The sequence below is a fragment of the Topomyia yanbarensis genome, chromosome 1, assembly GCF_030247195.1.
Source record: "Topomyia yanbarensis strain Yona2022 chromosome 1, ASM3024719v1, whole genome shotgun sequence".
NCBI lineage: Eukaryota > Metazoa > Arthropoda > Insecta > Diptera > Culicidae > Topomyia > Topomyia yanbarensis.
This window is the reverse complement of record NC_080670.1, coordinates 162,070,743-162,092,654: the sequence shown is the minus strand read 5'-3', so window position 1 is coordinate 162,092,654 and position 21,912 is coordinate 162,070,743. Positions and strand designations below refer to the sequence as shown.

Below are 21,912 nucleotides of genomic sequence, written 5' to 3'. Positions count from 1 at the left end.
GAAGGAAACGTTGCAGCATTCCTACTACACGAACCATCCATATGATTTTCGACGCATTTTCCACATCAGGCCTTATTTCTACAATGGGTTTCTGTGGTGGCCGAACTGTTTACACTTAGTGCAATCCATGGCCCGCGGTACGAACAGATGGATAGACAAACGGACCTTGTGCAAGAGGATGTAGTTCAGTACGGCGGTTCCAGCGAAGGTCACTCGATAGTAATTTGATTAGGGGTATGTTTTCTTACCATCCCCCGCGATTAATACTGAATGCAAACGTCTGCAATCAACTATTTTTACCACTGCAGCAGGTCCACGCATGTCTCACTCTCATCATTGGCGACGCTTTCGATCTGTACCCTTACTGCTGGAATACACACATAATAGTCGCGTGTAAAGTGCTCGCAGGAAATAATATTGTTTGCCTGCTGTAAATTAGTCAACACGACCCTGACCTTGTCTGAGCGGACCTTTGACATTTCGGTCACAGCCGAGAACTGTTTCGTCAGGTCTTTCGAAAGCAGTAAGAGATTCAAAGATTGTGTTTTGGGTAGAAAGAACACTACAAAGGGACCGGTCGAGAGCTCTGGATATTGTTTAGGTCGGGGGAACCTTGGAAGTCGATTCGACCTCCATTTAGCCGCGCAGACTGGAAAAAGCAGTAAATATGCAAAGAAATGGAAACATCATTTATCTTTGAATTAGTTTCCCGCGATGCACCAATCCAGCCTACATAGTATTGTTTATTCCTCAGTGCGCGAACAAAAGGCTGAGGACTGTGGGGTTGAAAAAAAAAACAAAAAGCGAAAGCAATCACACATCGCGCCGAGATTAAAAACACCCAAACTGCCTGAGAGTCACGATACGAATGGAAGTGAAATTATACTCGTTTAAAACGATGGCATGTTGTGCGTGAAACCAGTTCGAAAATTGGCGATGAAACGTGTACAGCTATTGCCCATCCTCTACATTATCAAAATTGAGCGTTCTGAATTCTCATTCTTTTTCGTTGCCTTTACGAGAAAACAAAAAAATAACATTAAACAAAACATTAAACAACAGGTAAGAAACACCTAGTGAGTTGGTCTAGAAAATAGCTAATTCAAATGGATTTCTATACACAAAATTTTAAATATTGATAGCATTTCTTTTTGTTCCATATATACAATTTATTTCGTAGAACATTTATTATTCATGCCACACATGTATTTTCGAAATCAATCCTGCCCGAAAACAAACTACTCTCGTTTATTAGTCTTGACGAGCACTTTTCGGCGCTAGAATGCATTCCGAATATTTAGCGAATTGTTGAATATGTATATGAAAAGATCTTAAAACATCATACGATACTTAAAATGCAAAATTGCTTGGAATTATGTTTCAGACGCTATCTACTAAAAATGAAATTGGGCCTTTCGGAATGACCATTTCGATAACAAATTAACGAAACAAACATTTCATTCAGCGCTCGAATACTAATCAATCATATAAGGACTATCTAGTGCACCCAACCCGGCAGCAACTCCGCCTTCATTTGCACTGGATAGCTTGGTCCGCAGCATATGCCCTACCTGTTTATTGTACACTATCTTATCCTTCGTTCTGAAATTATATAAAAAATTGGTAAACTGACATCGCTACATTGTCTATCGCTCAAATGCACTACCCGATAATAGCTCCAAATATGCCCAGCTCCGACACCAGATTGACAATCTTCGGAGGCATCTTTCCTCCCGGACGCACCATGTAACCTTTGGAAACTGGTGGAAAGATCCGCTCCATCAGAATCCACGCCGATCGCTCATCCTCGGCCATCTTTGCCAAAGCTCCGGGAATGTCGGCTCCGTAGACATTATTGCCACCTCCTTCGCGTTGTGGTTTTAATACGTAGCGTTCCGGATCCCCCAGTGCAAGCTTAACCGCTTCATCTCCTTGCTCGTTCTTATCCAACGAGTACAGCCCGGTGAAGATCTCTTTGATTGTATCAATCTTCCGCTCGTCAGAAATAAATCTTTTCAAAGTCCCCGGTTTTGCCAGTGCCTGCTGAACTTTTTTCGTCCCGGCCAAGTGGTACTGAATAGAAGGGCATTTAATAGCCTGGGAACGCTCCATCAACAACCTTGCCGCCCATTCGTTTTGCCCGTAGTAGTGTCCCGGTTCGTAACCAGCTCGGAAATAAATGACCGCAGCTTCCAAATCGCCTATCAGTAACTCACCACTTGCACCCAACTTACCCTGTTCGTGGATTTGCGTTAACGTTCGACGGATGACCTGAATCTGCGGATACTTTTCACGGATGTAGAACTCGTGGAACCGTTGATCGCAAATGTTGTATGTTATGTCTTCGATCACGAAGAGAATCGCGGCATGCGGACGGTTTTGAAGCTTCCATGCTTCCACCATGGCGTCACAGAGACCGGACAAGGCACGGTTTTCCGGGAGCTGTGAGGAAAGTGGAGGTTTTTATAAATTTTATATAACAAATTTATTTCGTTATTTTTTGACGAGTTTGAGAGAATCGGATTCATATTATCACACACTTACTTTAGGTAATTTATCCGCATGACCAAGCTCTGTCAGGATGAAGCTACAATTGTGTTTTCGAATTTGTAGAAAAAACAGTACATTTATTATAATATATTATATTATTACACGGGAAAAACAACAGAGGACCATGCAGTAGAAACGACTGAGAAATAACTATGCTACTAGAATAAATAATTTAGAATGAGTTACTTTTTCTTTCAATCAACATTACAAATGTTTTGGAAGCGAAATTAATATTAGTCTTTCGCAAACCGGGTAAAATTACAAACACAACGAAAATAAACAGCAGATAAATGTTCATGAAATTGAAATCTCATTTGTTGAATTTTTGTGCCTGACTAGTGCTACTAGTGCTGCTAACTTTAAACTAGCGTACTAAAATGTGATTTTTTTCTGATATATACACAAAGATCAATAATCTAGTATCATTAGTAAATCGTTACCACGTTTCTAAAATAGCGAATAAGTTTAACAATTGTTAGGTGCTTTAGAAAAAATGGCGAGAAATGAGCTGAATTTAAGAAGAAAAATACCATCCAATGAAAAGATGTAACTCTACTGACTAATTAATGAATGTAGGATGTATAGAAATATAGAATTGAACAAGAAAACTGTACCTATGCATCGGTGCCATTAAGGTGGAGATACCGCCGAAACTGGAGGCGATCGTGTTGATTTCTACCTGCTTAATGGCGTTCGATTCGAGAAAGTTTGCCAGATAGTCAGACCGGAGTAACGCGAGCGATTGGGGCTGGAAAAGCGTTGGAAGAGGAAAGTGTTTGGTTGTTCTTTACGTTTAGGTTATGTTACGAAATTGATTATAATGGACTTTCGTATGCTGAACAAGTTTTATTTTATTTTTTATTTTTAAAATCCGATCTGACAGCTGTTCGAGTGTTGGCAAATAAGGAATGAACGACGTCGGCTCTTCAAAGGTTTGCAAACATGCACGCAAATATGAAAAGGTTACAAGCCAATTAAATATAAAGTAGAATATGAGATGCACATTTAAAATTGGTCGAGATGTGTATGGCAGTCGATTCTGGTATTATTTCAAACTAAAATAACACACACAGTACATAGTAGCACGAATTTTTATTATCTACAGTTAATGCTTTTTAGTCCCTAATGTGTTTTCGGAAGACTGCTCTAGATAATTGAGAAAAGATAATGAATAAAAGTTTCATCGTTTCTTTAAATAAAATACACAAAATTAAGTAATTCGAAAATATTCGAATGTTATGTTCAATGTGAAAAGCATAAAAGAAGTGCAGTTATTGAATGGAACATAATTTTTATCAACTAACAGCCAAAAATTACATTTCTTATATCAATTAATGAATGTTAATGTATTCACCTAGATTAATGCCCAATTTTGATTTTATTTACAATAGCAATGAAGATTTATATGAATATATTAAATTTGATCCATCGAGACATGCTCCATTTCATACATTTACGTTCATGTTTATTCCTAGAATCTTCTATAAAGAACTAGGAAAGCTACTCCCTTAAAAATACTCCACTTCGGGATACTAGAAAATAGAGAATGATATTCAGAAACGAACATTATATGGCTATCTAAAATGAGCTAAAAGTAGTTAGCGTACAATATATGATATGGGTGGTGTTAAGTCAGAGCGGACTAAATGACGTTTTATCGATTTTGAGAAAAACGAGTTTAAAGTTTGAATCGCTGTCTTTTTGAAGCTCTTAGACTTCTTCTAAATTTTATTTTGCTGCAACACTTAGTTACTTTTCAACATTATCTCAAAATAATATAATTGCAAGAAAAAAAGTTTTTAGGTCATAAAATGATGGTTTATGATTGGTTTTGTGTGCTTGGTCCACTGTGACTGAACCACAGAAGATCTTCAATACACTTGGTTCACTCTGATTGAACCAAGGTCAAAATAAAAATCTGTGAATTATTCGTTGTGCAACGAAAGTGGATTACAGTTACAAAATTTTCTCCAACTATATCAAACAATAAGAAATACGCTTTGAATTGGCGTGTACTAGCTTTTTTTCACAAAAATGTTATCTACACCGAACGAACTATCTTGGAGAAGAAATACTCTTTGCGTTGACCTACAACAACTTTTTATTCAGTCGACTTTCTACTTTAGTCAGACCTACAATCGAGCCAAGTGAACGACAACTAGCAACCTCGCGAACTAGTGTACATTGCCTCGAGACAAAGGAAACATTGTTTTATTCTTGCCATCACGAGTAAAGTTGACGAAAAAGCTCTGCGGTCGTTGACTTTAAGTTTTGTGCAATGCGACTGAGTTTTAGTTAGGTGGAGTACCTTCTGAAAGCCCAACGATTGCAGAATTTGCAGAATAACTTGTAACAAGTGGTTTAGTTTCGTCCAAGACTATTGAGATTTTTGCGTTTCGCAATTTGTGTAAATATATATGTGTAGTAAGTGTCAAGAAAATAAATAGCAGCCCATCCAACACCCACGGCAGCCATCCATAACATGCAATAGTTTCCACCACCCACGATTATTGGTAGCGTATATCAACTATAGGGGCAGAATGGGGCGAAATATGTGGACGGCTAAGGGGACAACGATCGAGGTTCGAGGTGAACGACCAAGTCTAAGGGGCGATTTCTTCACCCTCGCTTAGCGCTTAAGACAGGTTTAAACGTAGGGGAATTGTGGGAAAAACCGACACTGTGGGTAAAACCGACACCCCACAACATTTCCTAGAAATCAAATTTTTATTCATTTCATAATGATACATTATTATTAGTACGTTTATTTAGAGCATTTGATGAAAAATTGGATTTACGTTAGTACGCCGAATGTCATAAAAATAAACAAAATATACGACAGCAGCGTTCATACTCGTCTGGATGTTAAATTTCGTTGGTAGATTTTAAGGTTTTAACCGAACAAAAGCTTTTCAAATCACCACATTTTTCAGTACCTATTATTATCGGCCTGTCCTATGATCAACTAGGTGCATTGAAGACGAGTTTGAGAAATTCAATATTTTTAATAACTTTTATAAAAAATGTGCGCTGTTGGGGTAAAACCGACACCCTATGGTTAGGGTAAAACCGACACGCTGTTAAGATGGTTGTGTATACTTGCGATTCATTTCAAAATACTGGGGATCTTTGTGACACTTCAATTAGCCTATTAGAACACTATAGTATCAACAGAAATGCACAGAAATACTTTTATTCTGTTTATTTCTTGTAAGTCTCTTTAAAAATCAAAAATTGGAATTTTTGCTTATCTGATTCTATCGAAGCTGTTGCTATTTCTGCAAAAGGCTCACCAAACCGAATTTCTAGTGTTCTCTTGGTTTGTCATAGACGAACTTTATCACAATGAGACAATGATCTTATGTATACCACAATAGATCGTTGATGATCAGAGTCCGAAAAATCAAATCTGAAAAAGATAGTTTTACTAAGAAGTGTGTGTGTGTGTGTCACTTATAAGTGAATGAATCCAATTAGCAGAACGTAGAACGCTTGCAAATCTTCTCTTACGAAATAATATAACACTGGAGGTTGCAACGATGTGCGCAAGGATTATTTGGAAATACTCATCAATAATTAACTTATTGCATAAAATACTCTTATTTATAGTACTACGCTTTCCAACTTTCTTCCCCTCACTACATGATGAAGCAATAAAAAGCACATATTTGCATCATACATACTCACACTTTATTATTCACGCATATATCTTATTTTTAATAAAGATAAAGATTTTAATAAAGTGGAGAGAAAATAAATTAAAGGGGGTGTCGATCTTACCCCTATAGGGTGTCGGTTTTACCCGCAGTGCCTACAAAAAGTCACTTTGTTTTCCAAGTTTTACAACCAATAATTTTTAAAGAAATTAATTTTTTGAAGCGCTGAAAAAATTAAGTCTTGTTAAGAATTTTCTGAAGAAGATTTCTGCATAAAAATTATAATTTTATTGGTTTTGTGGCAACTTAGAAAAATTGTTAAGCTTAAGGTGTCGGTTTTAACCATAATTCCCCTACTGGTGAACCAGGTTTAAAAGCTAAGCGAGGGTGAAGAAATCGACCCTAAGAACACCATTATACTGAACCATCTCGTAAAGCGGCACGAGAATGTTGAAGCTAAGAGAAAGATAGTGAAACAAGGAGAATAACAGTTCCAGAAATTTTTAAGTGAAGTGGCAACTGTGTGACCAATGGCGTTTTCGTTTTTTTCTTGGTGCTACACCAGTGTTGTGCAAAGAAAGAGATAGACTGATTACACCCAAGTTTGAATGAGTGTAGCATCGACTACACCGGTGTAGTGCACTGTCAAAAACGAAAATACCATAAGAAAGCAGTCAACGAAAAAATTGGAAAAAGACTATCAGGTAATGGCAATTCCAGACAGAACTTCCCGAACCCACCCGACCACATACACGACTGTTACTAAAGTCCAACCCCAAATGGTCCTATAGGTCCTTTCGGTTTACCCTTGGAAACCTCCAGAGCGTACTAGACCGCAGAAGTGTTACGACCAACAAACCGTTATAAAACGCACGGTATGGTTGCGACCGCCATCGCAGCATCAACGCCGACACCATTCCTATCGGCATCCTTAAAGCTGCCTGGGTTCGTTGCCACATCCAGACCAGCGCAGCAGGGTTATCGAGGTTTTTTGCAGGCAACGAGACGTCGTTTTTTTTTTTTATTCATTTCGTTTATTTGATAGGCACAAATGCGTTAGCTTGGCGGTGCCAAATGCTTTTGTTTTTACATTTTGGATATCTAAAAACTAGGAGGTTACAATGTTGAAATATTTTTTTTTACAAAGGAAAAGAAAGTTTACAGCTATCTTAAGACTAGAAATAAGATTCAATATACAAAAGAGGGCCAAAAGATTTTTTTATGAAAAAATTTAAAACAAGGGATTCACTTTGATATACAAGAGGGGGAGTAATAGTATTTTACGAAATATTTTACGGTTATATTAAAACTAACAATATAGTTTAGTACACAAAAGGGGGAACAAATATTTATGAGAAATTTCACAGAAATCTTAAAACTAGGGATTCAATTCTATTTACAAGATGGAGGACAAGAGTTTCAATAAAGAGTAAAAATTATAGCTATCTTAAAACTAGGAATACAGAATACTAATTTGAATTTTTTAACTAAAACTTATGCTTGGTCAAGATATTCAAAGGGTGGCTTATTTCCGCATCAGTGTAGCAGCAGTTGTATCAAGGACAGGGGAGAGACAGGGAAAGAAGAGCAAAACTTGCAACTTTCGCTCGAACGGCGGGGGGGGGGGGGGGGAGGGGGATCAGCGAATCAAATTTGCGCCTCAATATAGTAAGTCGTCGAGTACCGGATTGGCGGATGGTATTCTTCGGACCCGCGGGGAATCCTTCAAAAGTCATCGGACCTCGAGTCGCTCTCGCTTCAGTTTCCTTCTATGCAGGCGTAGTGGTAAGGGCGATGGCGGTTACATAGTGGCACTCTGGAGCTGATCGGTTCCACAAGGCAGGAGGAAACTCTAAAAACGAGAAATAAAAGAGAGGGGCTAAATTGGGATATTTATCGTTTTTATGAAGGTATAAATAAGGGACATATAGGGGAAATCACGAGTTGCCAGCATATCTCGGACTGGTACATTGGGTGGTCTACCTCGGGCCCGAAGGGATTCCTTTAACTGAGACCTGGCGTCACAATACCCGGCGCACACCCAGACAACGTGTTCGATGTCGTGATAGCCCTCGTCACAAGCGCACAGACTACTCTCCGCAAGCCCAATACGCCGCAAATGCGCATCCATGGTGTAGTGATTGGACATAAGTCGGGACATTACGCGAATAAAATCCCGACCCACATCCATCCCCCCGAACCAAGGCTTCGTTGATACCTTTGGGATAATCGAATGTAGCCATCGTCCAAGTTCCCCATTGCTCCACGAGGTTTGCCAACTGTTGAGCGTCCTCTGACGACAAATACTAAAAAATTCGTTGAAGCAGATTGGTCTTTCGTATATGTCACCATTTAATGCGCCCACCTTTGCTAATGAGTCGGCCTTTTCATTGCCCGGGATAGAACAATGAGAGGGGACCCAAACAAAGGTAATCTGATAAGATTTTTCAGATAACGTACACAAGGACTCCTGTATCTTCCCCAGAAAATACGGTAATTGCTTTTTAGGCTTCACCGCACGAAGAGCCTCGATAGAGCTGAGGCTGTCCGAAACGATGAAGTAGTGATCTGTGGGCAGAGTGTCGATGATCCCAAGGGTGTACTGAATTGCAGCTAACTCTGCGACGTAAACTGAAGCGGGATCATTGAGCTTGAATGAAGCGGTGATAGTATTGTTGAAGATACCGAAGCCAGTGGACCCATCGAGATTTGATCCGTCAGTGTAAAACATTTTGTCGCAGTCGACTTCTCGGAATTTATTATAAAATATATTGGGGATCACCTGCGGGCGTATATGGTCCGGAATTCCACGAATCTCTTCCTTCATGGATGTGTCGAAGAATACAGTAGAATCAGAAGTATCTAGGAAACGGACACGGTTGGGATTGTACGAAGAAGGATTGATGCTCTGTGCCATGTAGTCGAAGTACAAGGACATAAAACGGGTTTGAGAATTAAGCTCGACGAGCCTCTCGAAGTTTTCAATTACCAACGGGTTCAGAATGTCGCATCGGATGAGCAATCGATATGAGAGTTCCCAAAATCGATTTTTTAGCGGAAGAACGCCCGCCAGCACTTCGAGACTCATCGTATGGGTCGAGTGCATGCAACCCAAGGCAATGCGCAAGCAACGATACTGGATTCTCTCCAGTTTGATGAAGTGTATGTTCGCAGCGGAGCGGAAACAGAAACACCCGTACTCCATCACCGACAATATCGTTGTTTGGTACAACCTGATCAGGTCTCCTGGGTGGGCACCCCACCATGTTCCAGTTATTGTCCAGAGAAAATTGATCCTTTGTTGGCATTTCTGTTTCAGATACCTAATGTGACATCCCCAGGTACCTTTAGAGTCGAACCAGACCCCGAGATATTTAAATGTGAAAACCTGGTTGATCGTTGCACCCATTAATAGAAGCTGGAGTTGCGCCGGCTCACGCTTCCTAGAAAAAACAACCAACTCAGTTTTCTCCGTGGAGAACTCAATACCCAGCTGAAGAGCCCAAGCAGACAAATTGTCCAAGGTATTTTGTAATGGTCCTTGCAAGTCGGCAGCTTTGGGCCCTGTAACAGAGACCACCCCGTCGTCTGCAAGTTGCCTTAGCGTGCATGAATTGGCAAGACAATCGTCAATGTCATTCACGTAAAAATTGTAGAGCAGGGGACTTAGACATGAGCCCTGGGGAAGACCCATGTAGCTAAATCGCGATGTTGTTAAATCGCCATGCGAAAAGTGCATGTGCTTTTCAGACAACAGGTTTAGCAAAAAGTTATTTAAAATTGGCGAAAGACCATGCTGGTGCAGCTTCTCTGACAGAATGTTGATAGAAACTGAGTCAAAAGCCCCCTTAATATCCAAGGAGACTGATGCCATCTGCTCTTTGTTAGCATAGGCCATTTGGATTTCTGTAGAAAGCAACGCAAGGCAATCGTTCGTCCCTTTGCCTTTGCGGAAGCCAAATTGTGTATCTGACAGTAAGCCATTTGCTTCAACCCAATTGTCGAGGCGAAACAAGATCATTTTCTCGAACAACTTCCGAATACAGGACAGCATTGCAATCGGCCGATACGAGTTGTGGTCGGAGGCTGGTTTTCCTGGTTTTTGGATGGCGATGACCTTCACTTGCCTCCATTCATAAGGGACAATGTTATCCTCAAGAAACTTGTTAAATAAATTCAACAAGCGCCTTTTTGCAGTGTCAGGCAGATTCTTCAGCAAGTTGAATTTGATTCTGTCTAACCCTGGGGCGTTATTGTTGCACGATAAGAGAGCAAGTGAGAACTCCACCATCGAAAACGGTGTTTCGTTCGCGGTATCGTGAGGAGACGCGGCGCGGCACGTTTTCTGTACCGGGACAGAGTCCGGACAGATCTTCTTGGCGAAAGCGAATATCCAACGGTTTGAATATTCCACGTTCTCGTTGGTACTATTACGGTTACGCATACGTCGAGCCGTACCCCAAAGAGTGCTCATCGCTGTTTCTCTCGTTAACCCGTCGACGAACCGGCGCCAATAACTGCGTTTTTTGGCTTTCATTAGACTCTTCATTCGCCTTTCTAACGACGCGTACTGTTGATAGCTAGCGGGTAACCCGTCTTCCCGGAAGGCCTTATATGCAGTGGACTTTTCCGCGTACAGCTCTGAGCACTCTTTATCCCACCACAGGGTGGGAGACCGTCCATGGGTATTCGCGCTGGGTACTGGTTTAGTCTGAGCTTGATTCGCACTGTCGAGAATCAAGCCAGCCAAAAACCTGTACTCTTCCTCCGGAGGAAGTTCTTGAGTGGATTCGATTTTAACGGATATCGCGGTCGCGTAACTCTTCCAATCAATGTTCCGTGTGAGGTCATACGAGACATTGATTGTTTTCGATGGTCTTGAACCGTTAGCAATTGAAATCACGATAGGCAAATGATCGCTACCGTGGGGATCAGGGATCACCTTCCACATGCAATCTAACTGTAGCGATGTCGAGCAAAGCGATAAATCCAACGCGCTTGCGCGTGCTGGTGGTGTAGGAATCCGCGTCATTTCTCCCGTGTTTAAGATGGTCATGTTGAAATTATCGCAAAGATCTTGGATTAATGTTGATCTATTATCATCATGAAGACAGCCCCATACCGTACCGTGCGAGTTAAAGTCTCCCAGAACTAGCCGCGGTGCCGGTAAGGATTCCGTGATATTACAAAGCGTTCGGTGCCCTACCGAGGCTCTAGGAGGAATGTAGATGGAAGCAATGCAAAGGTCTTTACCTTTGATTAAAACTTGACAAGCGACAATTTCAATGCCTGGTGTCGAAGGGAGGTTAATTCGGTTGAAAGAATAGCACTTTTTGATCCCCAAAAGTACTCCTCCATATCCTCCGATCCAGACGAATTATATTAAGGTCGTGGAAGTTGAGATTTATATCGGAAGTTAACCAAGTTTCACATAATGCGAAAGCATCACATTTTAAACTATTTAGTAAAAATTTAAAGGAATCGATTTTCGGGAGGATACTTCTGCTGTTCCACTGTAGAACAGTGATCGAATCGGTGACCTCGTTCGATGACTTAGCCATCGAAGGATACGATCGCTGCAAGGAGGGGCCATTTAGTAGTCAATTGCTTCAAAAATGTTTGCACTATAGGGAGAAAACGTATCAGAAGGCTTTTAAGAGGATCAGTAACATTGAAAGCTGTGAAAATTAAGTCCACTATGTCAGAAAATTTCATTAGTCCGCTACTGGACTGAGTATCTGTTTGAAAAAAGGGGACACTTGGGGTTTTTGGTGTCCCTGGAAGTGGTGGGTACTCCTTGTTAGAATTAATATTTCCAAGTCCTGGAGCAAATTGCTTCGGCTTTTGTGCATCACTTCCGTTGGATTTATTGGTTGTAGATGGCGCACTCTGAGTGGACGACACCTTGGCACCCTTACGGGGCAATGTAGGGGAGGCTGGATTTCTCCTCTTCCTGGATTCCCCTGGGTTAACCAAAGATGTTCCCTCTCGTGGGTCGTCAGATTCTTGCTCAACGTTAGCCAAACCAGCATAGGGATTTTCGGACAGGACAGATGGCGAAGCATTCTTTAGCATTTCTGCATAAGAACGCCTTGAACGTTCCTTAAGGGAGCGCTTAATTTTATCCCCGCGCTGCTTGTACGCAGGGCATGATTTAAGAGCATGTGAAGGGCCCCCGCAGCAAATACACTTTTCAGTTTCTTTGTCGCAAGAGTCATCCTCATGCTCTCCTTCGCATTTGCTGCATCGTTTCTTATTTCCACAATATGTGGCTGCGTGGCCCAACTGCTTGCAATTGCTGCAGCTCATGACCCGCGGTACAAACAGGCGAACTGGTAGGCGAACCCTGTCAAGGAGGATGTAGTTGGGAAGAGAGGACCCGGCGAATGTCACCCGAAGCGAGCCTGATAGAGAGTAGGTAGTCTTACCTCCCTCGGTGTTTGCGGTATACAATTGTTTGCATTCTAAGATCTTAATCTGTTCAAGAGAGGGGTCCTTAAAGCAGCCAACCCCGTGCTCCAACAGTTCTTCGCATTTCAGGCCCGTTTCGGACACTACCCCATCGATTTCACAGGCCACACAAGGCACGTACGCTTTAAATTCCCGTGTAAAGCGCTCACAGCAAGCAATCGCGTTTGCCTGGCCGAGATCATTCACTAGAACACGTATCTTGTTTGCCCGAACACGTGTTATCTGAGCTACAGCCGGGTAATTAGCAGTCAGATCTCGAGAAAGTTTTAATATATTAACCGGTTTCTCTCCGGTCCGAAAATATACCACCCATGGCCCAGAGGAACCTTCTGGGTACTGCTTTATACGGGGAGCAATGCGAGTATTAGGGGGATCAGGGACTTCCATGATTACATCAGATGGTATTTCGCCCTCGGCCATTTAAGCACGAGGGCAGAGCGTTATATAAACGGGAATGTGTCTTATTATTTGAATACAAGGTAGAGTAAAAGTAGGGAAAAGGAAAGAAAGCAAACGAGGGAAAAAAAATAAAGCAAAACTTATCTGCAAACAACGTCGATTGTTCCGCACCAGCGAAAACAATGTACTGGATTTACTGTCAGCACCAGCAGAACGGCAGCTAACGAACGAACAAAGGATGACCTTGACTCACTAAAATTTACACACCGAACACCACTGTGAAATATAACGATCCGTTCCGTTCAAAGGTTGGGAGACGTATGAACGAGACGTCGTTAACAGGGACCCAAAAGCACGTGGCCGCCCTGCAAGCTACGAGCAAACCGTGAATATCCACGGATACCCTCGTCATCGTATCCGGCATCATCACCATCACCAAGTGTAGCGCTATCAGTGGAATCCGAAGTAGGAGCAGCCTAAGAAAGAGGGTGGAAAAGTGCACAACGAATCAAAAAAGTGACATCAATGTCCGGAATAAAGTGGGTTTTACTTGAAGGTCAAGCAAGGGTTTTCTTGGCAATAGCTCGCGATCGTAAGCCTTCCCTGAGAAGTTTCGAGGGGTGCCATAAGTGCTGGGAGTAACGATCCCACCAGTTATAAACTTAAAACACGTGATTGAAAGTGACAACGTTGAATTTAAGATTCCAGTGTATAAAGAAAAGGACTGTATAGATGTAGGGCTACATGACCTATCACCGTGTACCCGTCCTGAGCTAATTGCAAAATGCATGTCCCAATATGGAGAAGTAGCATCCGCCATAAACTTATAGAAGCTTGTGACTGGGTATTCTTAACGCTGTTTTTATGGTGATGATGCGGGCCGAAAGACCAATTCGCCCCTACAGGGTCATAAAATAGAAAACTCGCGGAACTACTACTAAACAAACTACGCTATGCACCCATAATGAGTAAACTCCTACGTGACGAACTGCACAACTTTGTCGACAAACAAAATAATGTGAACAAGGACATCAAGACACAGGTTCTGAAGATACAAGAAAACCTCAGTTTGGCCGTCAAGGAACGTTTAGCAGAAAGCGGAGTTAACCAAAAAGGAGTCGTCGATGGCCAAGAAGTCCTTGAAAATAAAGCAAACAGTGGCACCACCAAAAGTGAGGAAAATTTACGAGGCGAAAGACAAACGCCAGGGAACGAAATTCATGACCTTCTCTGCCTCAGAAAGACCAAAAGCTTCAGCAGCTGATTTGAGATCAGGAAGTCACAAGACACAAGAAGGAGGCTTCGGGCACCGTGCTACGCGTAGCGAACGAAGCAGCCATTAACGTGGGTAAAAACATCCGAGGATGCCATGGGTGACGCGATGGAAGTAAACAACGTTCCCATAGCGTCCGGAGGCAACTATCCGATGTAAGGACCTGAATGAAGTATTCTCGGAAGAAGAGCTAATAAACACTTTGCAATAACAGTGCGAGCTTGAAGAAGTGCACATGACGAGTCGAATGAGGAAGGGACATTTCGTTATGCAAGCAGCTTCATTTAAGCTTCCAGTCGAAGCAGCAAACAAGGCACTAACAAAAATACTAACCGGGAAGATCAAAGTTCGCTGGTCGGTATGTCCACTGAATGTCTCTGAGCGAAAAATTATGCAGAGGGTGCGGGGAAGAAGGCCACAAGGCAAAAGACTGCCGACAGGCTCCAAAATGTCTGATATGTGCAAACGAAGAAGGTAACAAGTACATTACAGGAGGTCTTCAAACAGGCGTTTGCAACGAAGTTACAGTGGCGGTAACGGAAATCAACCTCAAACACTGCGACGCAGCAAAACACTTGCTACGGCAACCTGTAGCGGAATCTACGTGCGATGTAGCTTTCAACTCGGAGCCGTTCCGTATCCCGACCAGTTATGGAAACTGGATAACTGTTCTTGCAATACTGTGTACTATGTGATTATGTTTAATTGTAGTGTAAAATCATTGTAATCAGGTGTGAAAAATTTGAAAAAGATGATGGGTTTTTACGCCCATTTGAGGATTGCTTCTGAAGTATATCCTAAAATGGGCTTTTCCCATTCTAGAAACACTTCATGTAGACCAACATAGGTTAGATGAAAAATAAAATAAATAAGTAAATATTAGCTATAAATGCAAAATCAGCGGCGATTTGGGCGACCCAAAATCGCCAAAATCAGTGGAGTCTTCCTCTGCAGCTGCTGCGCACCTCCACGGTCACGGACGTTCGATCGATGTATATAAATGCTCGATAAGATGACAAAAGCGCGGAGACTAGTCGTCATAGCCGGCGATTTAAACGCTTAGGCAGCTGCTTAACCAAATTAAGGAAGAGTAGTCTACTCGAAGCCTTTGTCATCAAGTTAACCCAGAGTTAAAGAGATTTTAAGATTTCGACCTATTTCTTCGCGCCAGTTTTCAATGCCCGTTTTACTCCGCTTCCCGTCAATGTAAAAGTCTAATATTTGACCGAAGTTTGACATGCTGGATGTGACGACCACCACTACTATTCTCTGTTCCCCTAGATTGTCTACCGGAACACACGATGGCGTCAACGCCGTCATTAGTAACAGTCGATTGATCGTGTCAAACCACAGTCAAAATCTGAAAATGTTTCAACGTGTAAAAGTGCAGTATTTTTCGTATATACTTTCATAATCATCGGGCTAATTGGAAAAGGTGACTATAGCCCTGCTGACGTTCGAGTCAGATGCATAAAAATAGCTTTGTTCCAGTAAACGGAAGTCACTCCGGAGTAAACTGGACCAAAAAATATTTGTTCCTTTTTACTCCGGTTTCCTACCAGAAAAGAAAAAAAAAAGAAAAAGACAGTACAGGAACGATTGTCTCAGGAGTACTTCCAGTTTATCCTGGTACTGGAACAAACCTAATAGGGTAACAGCTCCCTAATTCATCTTAGCACCTCTATTCATCCCACCCATTTGAACACATTAGTTAGAGCAGTGTCTGCTATCTCCGTTCAACGCATTAGCTTAAATGGTAGGATGAATAAGGGTGCGTTGTACTCGACTTTTCATTTCACTCAAACGTGAGTATTTTACATTTTCCAGGTCAGATTCTTCAATGTATTACTTCTTAGGAACGAAGCAAAGATGTTGAAACCTATTTAAGTGCAATCCAGTTACAGTAGGCCGAGTTATCAACGAAATAGTGTGATATCCTGACTAATGAGATGAATAAGGGCTCGTTTACCCTATATGTTTAACTTGCGGTCAACCGATAAACATCAATACCATCCCGATTGGCAGACTGCAATGCAACACACTGAGATCTAGAAGAATACACTTCTGCGCCGGAAATTACTCACAAGTTCAGGACGATTCTGTCATCAATAGCCCTAGTACTGAAACCAAGAATGAAACAGCTTAATTGTGCGAACAAATTCCGATGAATCTTTCTATGACTTGATTTTGAGATGACTGTTTTTGTTTATTCGCAACGCTTGCCGCGTCCCAATGGATTTCCTGCATGACATTAATAAATTATTAGGTTTTACACCAACAGACATAACCCCACAAACTGAGACGGATGGACTTCCTTTGACACTTCTCGGTGGTTTGTTTATATGGGAGTTACGTGAGTTCGAATGTAACAGATGAGCAGTCGCACTCACGCAACTGACAAAGTAACCGAAAATTCTTGAGCGTTTTTTCAAAACGTCATATCTGCAATGAGTTACTCTCTTTGTTTACTTTCTCTTCTGTTAATAATTCGGTCATTTTTAAATTTATCCCTCAACTCTTTGCATAATATGATAGTTAAAACCACCGTCCTTCGATCTGTACTGTAAAATAAGTGAAAAGTGTTATAGTGACGCCGTAAAAATCGAAAGAGAAAGAAAACAGAGTAACTCATTGCAGATATGACGTTTTGAAAAAACGCTCAAGAATTGTCAAACAACTTCATTCATCATGAGTGAATCCGTGTCGTCAACTTGTAGAACTCATTTGTGTTATGAGTTCAATGCCGTTATCCGTGTTGCTAGTCACTACTTTTGACAATTTGACTAGATTTCGTTCACAATATACCGGATCACGCAAGAATTATGATATGAGATGACGTTATGTTGTATGGGATATCAAGTGATATGGTTCGTAATTCTCCGGATTTTACAGTAATTCGTACATCACTTGATATCAGCGCTAATGTGAACATATTACTAGGTTTTAATGAAAACTCGGTTCACACATAGTTCGTATCTAGGGCGTGCGTGTCATCCAGACAGATTTGATTTGAAAATTAAAATGCATCAACTAAAAATAACACCCAAGTGCGCATCAACTTTACTATGCATGTTTTGTTTATTTTGTTGACGTTTAATCAAATACAAATATGTTTATATATATAATTTGTATTTGGTTTAATGAATCTATATTACGTCGATGTGTCTCGAAATGCTAAAAAGAATCGTATTAATAATATCCTGTCTCTATTGCATGATTTAAAATTTGATATCTGGGAAAAGTTGTGAATTATCGGGCTTACCACCAGTTCCCCAACGCAAATATTGCTTCAAAAACTGTTCGATGTGAATGACACAACAATACGTGCGAGACTGTTGTTGTATAGACTAATATTGATACAACCGATGCAAAATCGGTTTTTAGCGCCTACTGGCATTGTTGGACATTTGTTTTTGAGACATGGTCGTTCTTCCCTGACTTGCGTTTTATCAACTATATAAGAATAGTATCAATGATAATGTGCAACGTATTCTATTAATGCTCTTTTCATGCAATTTAAATTTTGAACAAACATCTAAAATAAAGTACAATAAAAAGCCGCATGCTGTTGTACGGATGAATCGCAAACAATACTGGTAACATTTTGAGAGAATCAATTTCACAAACATTTATTTTCTTTCAATTTTTTTCGAAACAAAAACAAATACAGTAAGTTATAAACCAATCATTTACACGAAATCTGCCTGAAAATATTCACCTGGTCTTTTTACTACATGTTAGATTTAAAAATGATCATGAATGAGAGAAATGCCACTCTGCCCAGTACTTGTTTCGTCACTCTGCATTATTAATAGTCCGGTACTGACGGTCATTATGATTTTATAGCAGGTTTGGATACAGGTACGGAACAGAATTACTAAATAAGATGCATGCGAGCAAATGATTGTTTAGATTAAAATGTTACTGTGATATGACAATTTCCCCCACAAGTATGAATCATCGCAACCACTAGTCGGAAAAGCGTTTATCTCGTAGTGTGTAGCAATGTTGTGAAATTGTGTAACAATTAATAGTAACTAAAGAATTTGATTAAAAACTGGATAGTAGGTAGATAGTGATAAAGTGTATAATGGATATGAAATTTGATTCACAGCTGTGCGGTCATTGTATGAAACGAATGAGGAAAATGATAGGAAAAATGTGACATCCAGCTCCAATTCTATCGAAGAGACACTCTCAAGTACAGGGGGTGGGAAAAGGAGAGGAGACTGTATAAAGAATGATAGTAAACAGGCTTAAAAACCTTTGCAGAGACTTGCTCGCGGGGCCCAAATGCCCGAAGCCCGATGCGATGGAATTGATTTCCACCTGCTTCCAACAGCAGTACGCTTTCGCTCGTTTGCACTGTACCTTGCACTCGTTCTCGCATCTCGTTTCCAGCATCAAATCGGATCGTAAAAGGCCCAGCGAAATTGGCTTAGGATTTGAGGGGTGAAATTAAAAATTTTCATTTCGTGATTTACAAAGGAATGCTGGGTTACATTTGCTTTTTTATCTATTATTTTTGTTATGAATTATGTCATATGTTGTCTAATGCAGTGAATATTGGGTATATGCTTCGTGTGTGGATGTTCTCTATGTATTGATTTTAGATAAAAGCAATAAAATAAATTCATAAATACCTGGGAGATTCCTTCATTCAATACCATTTCGAAGATTTCAAACAACGAGCGTGTGAATGGATCGACCTTTATAGTACCCTGAAGGGTTTCTCTCAGGAAATCGAAATCATGCGAAACGGCGTGCATCAGTTCGTTGAGAGTTACTTGCAGTTCGACTGCTTTTTCGAACTCTTTCCGCGGGAACGAACTTGGCGTCAGAATGAACGGCGCAAACTAAAATGACATAGAGCGAAGATTGGTTCATTATCGTTGTAAGTGTATGTGTAATGATGACAGTGCTATCTTTGCTTGGCGACTAAGGGCTATGGGCTGTAGCATTTTGTAATGACTGCAATGGATCTCGCCCGGCATACCGCACATCTTAGAAAAACGATTTTCGTACCAATTGCTCGAATGTTTGTGGCGACTAAAATCTTATGAACGGACTTTAGTTGGTTGCATCCTAGGACATTACAGCAAACCCGTAGATCCGTTTACTTGTTTCCCCAATAAACAAAAAATGTGCGCGAACTCTTCAACTATAGACTATAGAGTTCAGACTAACGTGTTCGAATAAAACTTATATTAAATCGTACTGGACAAATTTAAAATGATTTCCTTGTTTGTAAACTATATCTAAATCTAAAAAAAATTGTCAAGCCATAATAAAGTAGTGGACTGATTACATCCTAGATTGAATGAGTTTATCACATTCAAAAAGGAAAATGACACCAACCACACCTGTGTAGTGCAATGTCAAGAACGAAAATGCCATTAGTTCCACAATCATCCCCTCCTTAGCCCACAGTAGTCGCTATGCCTGTGGTTATATAACTATTGCAGCCAAAACAAACTTTCGACTGTCATCGTTCTGCTTCCGATTGACCTCGTACCTGCAAGGCATCTGGATTGAAATCTGCTTTGGACCGCATGGCCGCACCATGCATGATAGCCCAATCTTTTGCCTTCTCCACAACCTCCAGCAGCTGATCTGTTTCGATTGGTAATGGAATGCAAGATTCCAGTACCGGTACGTCACTGACTGTTGTATCCATGATAAGCGCAGAGAACGAGACGGTTTCACTTCTATTCCACAACCGTAGCCGCAAGCAACTGGTAAGCTTGTGTCACAGTGTTGTATTTCAAAAAAAAATGACTACGATTGTTACGAATATTAACAATTGATAAGATAAACCGAATGGAATGAAGAGAGCACTGTTTCACTGCTATGAGTGAACTTGAAACCACTTGCCTTTGCTTTGTGGAATGAATTTGTAGTGTTTACCGGCAGCAGCACACATGTATTAAATACCAAAAATGCAATTAAGGATTACATTACATTGATTACAGAATAATGTAAAACACAACTTATACTTCTTTTAACACGATACAAATCGTAGCTGAGCCCAATACTCTCGACAGAATATCAATATTTTTAAGCTTAGTGCTTATTTGGCAGGACGGGAAAAAGCATGAAGAGAAAACGTAAACAAATGTTCACTGCGATCGTTTATTCCATTTATTTACGTTATTGACAATGTTACTGTAAAAAGGGCCACGATTGAACTGCCAACCAGGTGTACGCCAGTGAGATTTTCAAAGTTTCGTAGGTTTTCTCTGTGCACGGAGTTATTTTTGTTTGTGAAAGCGAATTATTATCCGTGTTGGGATGCACCTATTTTGTTTCGCTTCAAAGTAACCGCCGAAAGAAAAGTATATTGAATTGTAAACGAATATCGACCGACAATAGAGTTCTAGATAGCTGATAATTCGGCAGCTTTTTGACCTTGATGGTCGAAAAAAGGAAAAAGAACCAACCAATAAAACATCACTGATAAGGTGCCATTGCAAGACCATTACTGATTGATCGTTTCTCTTAAAATTAAAATTAAAGCCAGGCCGGTGTGCCGAAATTTCTCTTCTTTTGTTATCTTTCTTATAAAGAAAACGCATGGAAATTTCTTCTCCTTCTGGACAGATTGGGTTAACGAAGATCATTAAAATAAGGTATATTTCCACATGCGAACAAAACGATGTGAATATTCATTCTAACAGCGTCCTCAGAATCGATTTCAAAGTCTGTTGCAATTAATGGACCCTAATGAAATATTAACTGAATACTATCAAATATCTACTTGTAGGCTCCAGACTCGAGCTAAGAGTAATTGATACCAGCATGACATGATCAATAAATTTACCCGACCCAAAACCGGTGTCCAGTGATGAGCTGTTGTGAAAAGATGAATAATTCTAACTACATGCACACATAGTTTCAAACAATTCAAAAAACTTAGCTATGAATTTATATATTCCAATAAGTCAACAAATTGATCCGACCCGAAACCAATCTTTCTCTTTCAATCATACATCATACCGAAACCTTCAACCTTGGTGATCAATCTCCCTAGAAAAAATAATGAACTATTAATTAACTGTTCAAAAACTTTAGTTAAGGACTTAGTACATTTAGCAAAGTTATTGAAAATGGTATCAGAAAGAACTTTGTTGAAGACATGAAAGCTTTATGTATACAATATACCGAGATGTTGATTAATATATAATATTAATAAAATAGGTACATATCACCGTTAGCTTGACTACTTTTTAAACAATGCGCTCTACTATGCTCTAAAGCTGCTTAGAAGATACCTAATCTCTAAAGTTAACAGTTTCGAAATCATACCTTGACCTTGACTGTAAAAAACTGTTTAAAGCATTAACTTCATTTATTTGTTTTTTCCCTGAATATTACCTACGCAGGCACCCTACACACACTGAAAACGACCAGTACTTAACGAAAAAGAAACACTGAAACCAGCGATGACAGTACTTTTGACTCACAATTGCAATCGATGGGTTACAATCTTCAACCAAACGTTAAACTTAGTGAACTCTTAAAGCTCCATACCAACGGTTATTTTTAGATGAATGTTTCCGCACA

At 40.4% G+C, this 21,912-nt stretch overlaps 1 protein-coding gene across 3 annotated transcripts; it reads right to left on the bottom strand.

Annotated features, from left to right (window-relative positions):
* Window positions 1-1,184: 1,184 nt before the first annotated feature.
* Window positions 1,185-20,452, bottom strand: LOC131679479 (glutathione synthetase-like). 3 transcript variants are annotated; one of them, XM_058960220.1, is made up of 7 exons: window positions 20,224-20,452; window positions 19,865-20,127; window positions 18,993-19,205; window positions 18,614-18,786; window positions 2,545-2,587; window positions 1,667-2,442; window positions 1,185-1,602 (listed from the first exon to the last, which is right to left on the bottom strand). In XM_058960220.1, the coding sequence occupies exons 2-7, from the start codon at window positions 20,024-20,026 to the stop codon at window positions 1,476-1,478; spliced, it is 1,494 nt and encodes a 497-aa protein (XP_058816203.1). In that variant the 5' UTR covers window positions 20,027-20,127; window positions 20,224-20,452; the 3' UTR covers window positions 1,185-1,475. The 3 variants fall into 3 exon arrangements, with proteins under 3 accessions (XP_058816203.1, XP_058816194.1, XP_058816208.1); XM_058960211.1 differs by having other exon boundaries at window positions 19,865-20,452; XM_058960225.1 differs by lacking the exon at window positions 18,614-18,786 and adding an exon at window positions 3,165-3,298 and having other exon boundaries at window positions 19,865-20,447.
* Between the last annotated feature and the right edge of the window lie 1,460 nt (window positions 20,453-21,912).

Excerpts from the sequence above, each read along its gene's own strand:
- LOC131679479 (XM_058960211.1), bottom strand. The coding sequence starts at position 20,026 with ATGGATACAACAGTCAGTGACGTACCGGTACTGGAATCTTGCATTCCA. Across the intron at positions 2,443-2,544 it reads ATGCGGATAAATTACCTAAA|CTCCCGGAAAACCGTGCCTT; the intron begins GTAAGTGTGTGA and ends CTTTCCTCACAG. Across the intron at positions 1,603-1,666 it reads ATATTTGGAGCTATTATCGG|AACGAAGGATAAGATAGTGT; the intron begins GTAGTGCATTTG and ends ATATAATTTCAG.